The sequence below is a fragment of the Petaurus breviceps genome, unplaced genomic scaffold (genome assembly GCF_028583685.1).
Source record: "Petaurus breviceps papuanus isolate PSGF00001 unplaced genomic scaffold, PetGlider_PUasm1.0 98, whole genome shotgun sequence".
NCBI classification, from domain to species: domain Eukaryota; kingdom Metazoa; phylum Chordata; class Mammalia; order Diprotodontia; family Petauridae; genus Petaurus; species Petaurus breviceps.
The window spans coordinates 28,785,751-28,794,160 of NW_027187460.1; the positions used below are offsets into that span (position 1 = coordinate 28,785,751).

Sequence of the window (8,410 nt, forward strand, 5' to 3'; positions counted from 1 at the left end):
CTGGTGCTTACAGATACACAGCACTGGATTTGTCAAATGCAGATAATGTGGTTCACCTCCCTAATGGAGCTTATAAAATGAATTAAAGAAAGAAAAAGCATCTATTAAATGCTTACCAGAATGTTATCAAAGGCTCTTCACTGGAGACATCCAAATCAACTGAGTCAACAATATGGTGACAAAGACATTGAACAAATGGCTGGATTTGTTTGTGGAAACAGAGAAGAGGCAATTCAAGACCTGCCACTGATACCAAAAATTACAGAAGGATTATCCTGAAGGAACCCAATTTTGATGAACAATGCAGATTATGAAAGGAAACAGTAGAAACTAATGCAATATGTCACTGCAGAGTGTTATATTTTTACCTAGGAAAACATGATCTGGTGGCAAGAATTATATACCCCAAAGCTTAATGTCGTTCATGGACTGACAAAATGACAAATACTCATACTACAAATAGAGACATCAGAATATCCTGGAGAATTCAACCAACAAACTTCCCTGGAACTGGATCACAGACTGATCCACAAAAACAAGTAAATTTTTCAATGAATGTCACTGAACTAAATATTCGATATCCAAACTACATGGAAATGGAAAGCTTTCAAAATTAAATATCCTAGCAGAGTAGGAAAAGGATGAGGTTTATTTTCATCCCAACCGTGCTGTCTTCCACTACAGTTTTTTTTTTTTTATTTTCCTCAGTCATTGTTCTGACCATGGCACCTCCCTATTCAATTAATTCCACTGGTTCCCCATTGCCTCTGGGATAAAACACAACCTCCTCTGTCTTGCACTTAAAAATCCTTCACAACCTAGCTTCAGCCCTTTTCTAGCCTCATTCCACATTATTCCCCTTCCTGTACTCAATGCTCAAGTCAAACTGTCCTGTTTGCTGTTCCTCACAAATAACACTTATTATCTTCAGTCTCTATGTCTTTGAATTGGCTGTCCTCCATACCTGCAATACATTTGCTCCTCTTCCTTCAGGACTCAATGAATTCCTAAGTCCTTTAAGATTCAGCTCAAGTTGAATCTAGGAAGGTAGGTGGCTAAGCGGATGGTGATGGGACTGGAGAGAGGAAAACTTGAGTTCAAATTCAGCCTCAAGATAATTAACTAGCTGTGTCACTGGGCAAGTCACTTAACTTCTCTCAGTCTTAGTTTCCTCATCTGTACAATGGGGATAATCACAGCATCTATCTCCCAGAGTTGTTGGGAAGATCAAAGGAGATATTTGTAAAGTGCTTAGCACAGAACCTGACACATAGTAAGCACTTATTAAATGACTGTTTCCCAACTATGAGATTTCCTTTCATACCCTGCAAATTGGCATAGATGACCAAAAAAAATTGGCAATATTCAGTTGAAGTGGTTGTGGGCATACTAATATATTCTAAGTGGAGCTGACAAGTAGAATAATCATTCTGGAAAGCAATATGGAATCATGCATAAAAAGGGACCCAAATGTCCATATCCTCTGAACCAGAGATTTCATTACCAGGTTAATACCCCAAGGAAGCCACTGATAAGAACAAAGTTGCTATATACATCAAAATATTTATAGCAGCACTTTTTGTGATAGCAAATAATTGGAAACAAAAATAGATGCCCATAGATATATAAATGCTAGTAATATTACTATGGTGTAAGAAATTGTTATAGGAATGTAAATTTTTAAGATCTTCCCTGCCCCCAGGTTAAGAGCACTTGGAGCCTGTGGTAGGAGGCTTGTTTCTCAGGAGATACTTTGTGATAGGGCAGTGGGTCAAAAAAGTTGTTACATTCTCTGAGCCAGGAGAAGGCTATATAAGCCCTGATGGGAGGCTTTGCTTTGGGGCTCACTTTGAGAAGTGTTGTGTGATTTGACCAGATGAGACTCTGGGCAGCCGTTGAGAGCCCTGGGGCTTTGAAAAACCCAGATGTTGATGCTTCCCTCTCTGTTAACTGTGATTTGATACAGATGTAATGGTTGGGCAGTTTGGAAGCCTGTCTGCTTGATTTGTTTCTCTGTCTTGTAACTTCTGTCTGTATGCTCTGAAGTTTGAGGTGCTGACCTTTTCCCCCCTGAACTAGGTAAAATATATATGTTTGACTGATTAAAGTAAGCTTGTTAACCCATTTTGAGTTACTTTCCTTTAGAAAAGCAGATCTAAGAACTTGTGTTGGCAGCCACCCTGGGGATGCTGGGGTGCTTGCTGCTACAGAAATTATGATTATGATGAATACAGAGGAGCATGGAAAGACATATGTGAACTGATTACGAAGGGAAGTAAGCAGAGTCAAGATAATATACCCAATGACTACAATAGTGTAAATGGAAAAACCATACACAAAAAATCAAAAGTGTATACAGCAAAATTATAAAGATCAAGCATGACTGGAACGAAAAGATAAGAAGACACCACTAATCTACCCTCTTCATTGAGGTGGGAGGTCCAAAAGTCTTGCACATCAAACAAGTTTTCAGACTTTTTCAATGTACTGATTTATCTGTCATAGGGGACCGCTGAGGTGCTTGAGTGCCTGTGCTTGAACCCCAATTCCAAAATCACATCCAGTTCCAAAATCACATTTCTCCCTAGTCTCAAAGCGTAATCTCTGCCCATTTCTCCCCACCTCCCCTTCACTATAGCTAGCAATCATTCATGACTAGGCCCCAGCCAAATTGCTTATTTCCCCCTGGTACAGTAACAAGTGAGAACTTCACTAGATTATCTATAACTTCCTAGCTCATTATATACATCTTGAATCTTCACTGAAATAACTCCCTAGGTCATTATAAACATCCTGAATCCCTCCTTATGTATGTACACTCCCAACATCCATCTTGTCAAACATGACATTGACGGGTGGCAGCTTGGTCAGCCTTAACTGCTAATGGACTTAGTGACTACTTGACTTGTGCCGTTTCAAGCCTAAAACCACACTTCCATGCAGCCCCCCTTGGGCTATTTCCCAGTGAATTCTAGGCAATATGCCTACACAGTAGATATTAAAAATTCATGTTCCTTTAAGAACTGACCACTCCTTAACCACTCCCAAATCCCACCCTGACTCATCTAATTAGCATATTTGGCACATGTTTTACTATAGAATATCCTATATAAACTTAAACTGTACCCTCTAAGGTTGCACGTTCCCTAAAAACTCTTGCCCGCTGTATAGCATAATAATAAATCTTTGCCATCTTGACTTAGAGAATGCTTGAGTCTGTGAATTCATTCCAGACTGCTGTCTAGGGACTCTGGTTAATGGGGTTCCTGGATTCCCTGAACTTCTTGACCCCACATCAGGATAAGCCTCTAAAAGGGATAGAGGGAGGACTACTGGGGAGAACTATGATAAGGTAAAAAACAGAAGCCATTAATAAAAACTTATTTTTAAAAATCTTTGTTTCTTTCTTCATGCTACAGCTACTACATGAAGCCTTTCCTTATACTAACACACATTTATCTTGTATTTATTATTCATACACTTATATATGTATATATTGTCTCACTAGATAGAATTAAGCTTGTAAGCAGAGGCTTCCACTTCTGTCTTTGTATCCCCAGCCTAGTTGGGTATAATGTCCAACATATTAGGTGCTCAAAAAATATCTGTTGATTGGTTTTAATATTAGGCAAGTGGAATGGGTTTAAGTTTTTCTCATAAAACAGATAAAGAATTGAATTTTTCAACCATCTGTAATGGGAATGGGAATTTAAAGATCTTCCCTGCCCCTTAATAGACCTAGGAGGGAGTCTGAAGACCTTCCCTGCTTTGAAAGTAAACTCTGCCCCCTAATAGGCTGAATGTGTTGTGCCCAGAAAACATGAGCAAGATCCAAGTAACAATTTAGAATTGAACCCTTTATTTGCGCCATGTTGGCTGATTAGGCCACATGGCTGGCTGACGGGATCCTGACCCAAGCCTCAGCTTTTGAAGGGATGCCATGCAGTCAACAGGTATTACGTTAGTAGGAACTTGCAGAGGCCAAAATCAGTGATTGGTCAGTACACACCTTGAAATTCCCACAAGAACCAAGTCTCCCGAACCAGGCAGCCCGACCACCTTGGTGAAGGAGCGCTGACTGGGGGAGAGCAAAGCTAAACCTGGCAGTCTGCTCACTTCTGTGAGGGAGAGCTGATTGGGGGATGGGAAAGAATGGGTTCAGGTACAACAAATGTAATCACCTGGAGCCAGTGGTGGGAGGAGTTTACTGAAGAGAAGCAGAGCCCACAGGAAGCTGGGAGCCAGAGAGACAGTGGGAGAGACAGGGGCTCGGGCAAGGAGAGAGAGGGTTTGTGAGTAAATAATGATCTTGTATTGGTTTGTGGGAAGGCTGAAGGATGCTGTGGCTCTCAGTGTTATTATGGCTTCTGAATATCTTTGATGAATCAACTTATTGGTTTTGGGATTTGGTTTTCTGGTGTCTAAATAAATGCTTCAGTTCTGTCCTCTTTATGGAGAGACTGGTACATTTTGTGACTGAACATCATGCACTACTTATAGTCACAGTCTTTATTGTGATCGTGGGTGCTGTAAATATTGCATTGGCACTACATTTGGTGATGAGGATGGGATCACGAAATATCAAACCTCTAGTTGAAGGCAGAAGGGATTTAGAAGAATGCAAGATTAGAGTCAAAGAACAAGTCTTTATCATGATCGTGGGCACTGTAAATATTGCACTGGTGCTACACCATCTTACTTTCAGAAATCTAAATTCAAAGGAGAGAAGAATTTTAAGTTTACTGGGCAGAAACTGGAAAAGGAATCAAACGAGTATTCATTACAAATCTACTATGTGTAAAACACTATTGTAGTTCAGTCTATTCTGACTCTGGTTTTTTTTTTTTAACTTTTGGAGGGCAATTGGGGTTAAGTAACTTGCCCAATGTTACATGGCTAGTTTTTTTGTGTGGGTGTTAAGTGTCTGAGGCTGGAACCGAACTTTGGTCCTCCTGACTCCAGGGCCAGCACTTTACTCACTGCGCCACCTAGCCGCCCCTATTCTGACTCTTTGTGACCCCATGTAGAGTTTCTTCACAAAGATAATGGAACATGGTTTCCCATTTCCTCCTCCAGCTCATTTTACAGATGAGGAAATTGAGACAAATAGGGTTAAATGACTTACCCAGGGTCACACAGCTAATACGTATCTGAGGCCACATTTGAACTCAGAAAGATAAGACTTCATGACTTCAGACCCAGCATTCTATCCACTGTGCCACCTAGCTGCTCATTATTAGCTCTGTGCCAAATACAAAGAAGTTTAAGATAAAGTCTGGGTTCCTGTCTCCAAGGAGACTTATGGTGTTTCTGGTTAGGTAACAGAAGATTAGAAGCTTATAAACCATTTAACTCATTTTGATAAACATTTACCGAATTGCTACTCTTCGTTGTGCTAAGGTAAGGGTGGAGGGATAGAAATTTTAGTAAGATACAGTTTCAGAACTCAGAAAATAATCTAGCAGGAGAAATACAAAAATATGTAATACAAATTGTGAAGAGGCAGTGTCATTGGGCTGATAGAGGATAAACCCTGGAGTCACAAAGACCTGAGTTCAGCTCTTGCTTCTTGGTCATACTAGCTCTGCATGACCATGGACACAATCACTCAACCTCCCACTTTCCCAGGGCATTATCTCATACTCTTAATTTTATGGTTATCCATGGAGATGCATTTGTCCAAGATCATGAAGGATGGATAGGATTTCAACTATTAGAAATGTGGGAGTTAGAGAACTTTAGGTAGGAACAACAATGTGAACAAAGAGGCAAGAGAAGTTGGAAAGGGTACAGGGAACAAATTTTACCATCAATCAACAATCAAATTATTAAGTGACTACTAAATAACATTGGGGCATAAACAAAAGAAAAAAACAAAAGCTCTCAAGGAGCTTATATCCTAACAGGAATGATATGTATATATATACACATGTATATATAATATGTAATGAGCCTTGGAGGAAGGAACTAGCAGCTGAGGAGCCCAGAAAAAGACTCATTCAGAAGCTGTATCTTAAAGGAATTCAGGGATTCCAAGAGGTGTAGTGGGAATAAAATTAATTCTCTATATGGGTGTAGATTCAGAGGGCGTAGATAGTATCCTATTTGAGGAACAGAATTGGCAATCTGGCAGGAGTGTATAATATGTGAGGGGAAAGGTGCTAAAGAGGTTAGTTAGAAAGGTAGGATGGGGCCAGCTTGTGAAGGGGTTTTAAAAGCAAACAGAGAATTTATATTGATCTTACAGGAAATCATTGAGCAGACATGGTTATACTTGTGGCTTGGAAAAATCACTTTGGTGGCTGGGGGTGGGTGGTGGTAGCCCAGTGCTGAAGTGCACAGCCAGAACAGGAGAAAAATAAAGCTGAAAAAAGTAATTTGGAGCCAGACCCTGGCCAAGCTTTAAAAAAAAAGAAAAAGACCTAATTTATTCAACAAGCAAAGAGGAATTATGATAACTTTTTATTTTGGGATTGTGATCAGATTTATTTACTAGGAAGATAATATGAAAGACTTGATATTTCCTGTAAATTGGTTTAGCTTTTGGCTAAATTTACACAAAATTTCCTAATTTCATGTACTCTAGCTCAGCCAAATTCTTTCTTTTACATTAAAAAGGTAGCACACACTCTTGCCCAAGCAAAAGTTGCCCAACACATTGGACTTTAACTTGTGTCCCCCATCTGAGATTTGATGTTCAAGTGAAGATTCGGAGGCCTCAAGTGATTTAAGATGTTTAAGTTTAGGAGTAAATCAGGAATGACAGTACTTCCTTTCAAGAAATTTCAAAACTGAAGGAAAAGATTTTAACAATCACCTACTTCTTTCCTTATTCCCCATCTCCCAGCCCCATTTTAAAGGAGCTATTACTTCCACAAAAAGTATACAAAATACTTGTAGACTTACTGCAGGTCTAAAGGATTCTTTTTCACGAATCAGTGCGACTACCTCTGATGCCCCTTGGAACTGAGAGATTAATTCTGTGAAATTTAGGAATATAAAATAATAGCCTCCTATACAACCTTTACATCTTTTTATTTCATTCCATTCAATAACTACATAAGATGAAGTCCCAAATGTTCCAAATATCAGTGGTAAGCAGTATTATTTCACTTGCCCCACTTTCCTTAAGTTAATGTACACACACTAGTCCCTGGACTTTTCTGGCACGTTAAATGGCTCAAGATAACTTTAGGATCTCTCCACAGCTTTAGAGTCAAAAGAAATTGAAGGTGAATAAAAGAGAAAAGAGGCTTGTGTTTGTGTTAAGTCACCGTCACTAAAAGATAACCAGCATTAGTCTTAAAAAAAAAACCCCAAAACATTTTCCTAATTTAAAAATACAGGAAAAAAAGGTAAAGTGGTAACGGTAAAGATACTCGTCCATTTGCCAAACCTGAATTTAACTCACCTTCCTAGATTTTTGTTGCTCCTTCTGTGCTGACCCGGACGGCGACTTTGTCCAGAAAAAGCCAACAACTGGCAAAGACGAAAGAATGTCAGAAAAAAGCCCAAACTGAGACTTTTTTTGTTGTTGCCTATGAAGTCCTCCATTCCGATAATGGTATCGGTAAGACAGCACCATACCCAAAGAAAAAAACACTAGCACACACAAGAACAGCTCCTTGTTGGCGTAAGTCACAAAGTCCCCACATTTCTTATAAAAATACGTGAAAGTGGCAATCCCTAGAAAAGTCCACATGGTGGACAGTGGTTTGAGGGCTCGGCTGAGGAGGGGGTCTCGGGGGAACGTCTTTCTCGCTACAAGCGGCGTGCTCTGCCCATTCAGCTGCCTCTGGAAAAAAGAAGCCCCGGCCAGGTGTCCTCACGATATGCGCGCCCCAAATTCCCATGCACAAAGTTACACGGGGACAGTAAACTCGCCTCCGAGAAGCGGCTGGGAAAGTTCCGCACCCCTGCAGGTCACAGGCGGAAAACGGCGACACTTCTTATTCCTGACCTCTCGCCTACCGGTGAGCTGAAGTGAGGGTGGGTGGGGTCCGCGGGGGGTGGCGCGGCGGGGGGGGCCCCACTCTGTGGCTCTTCGCCGGTCCCGAGGGGGAGGAGGCGCCCGAAGCAGCCTGAGCTCAGCGTGCCGGCCACGCACGGGCCAGGCGGAGGCAGCGAGCGCGCTGGGCCGTGGGATGGAGGACACCGCAAGGACGAAGCCAGAGCATTCCAGCCGGGCTCAGATGCTGAGGCGGCCACGGGATGCCACCGGTGGAATTGGAACAACTGTAGGGCGGGGAGCCGCGGGAGTCCTCTCACATTCAGCTTGGGATCCGCGAATGCCCGACCATCCTGGTGGAGGGGCCAGCGGGGCCAGCGCCGTCGGTGGTGGGTGGCGGGGTGAGGGTAGGTTACGAGCCGCCCAGCTTCTTCCTGAAGGCCGCGGACGCTCCGGGTGTGG

The 8,410-nt window shown here is 41.8% G+C and overlaps 1 protein-coding gene across 1 annotated transcript in view; it reads right to left on the reverse strand.

Moving 5' to 3' along the window:
- The window catches only part of SQLE (squalene epoxidase), a 44,916-nt gene extending 36,912 nt beyond the window's left edge, over positions 1–8,004 (reverse strand). Inside the window, exon 1 of the mRNA XM_069080950.1 lies at positions 7,412–8,004. Coding sequence (XP_068937051.1) covers positions 7,412–7,702 — 291 coding nt within the window. The 5' untranslated portion in view covers positions 7,703–8,004. The remainder of the gene's footprint in view (positions 1–7,411) is intronic.
- Between the last annotated feature and the right edge of the window lie 406 nt (positions 8,005–8,410).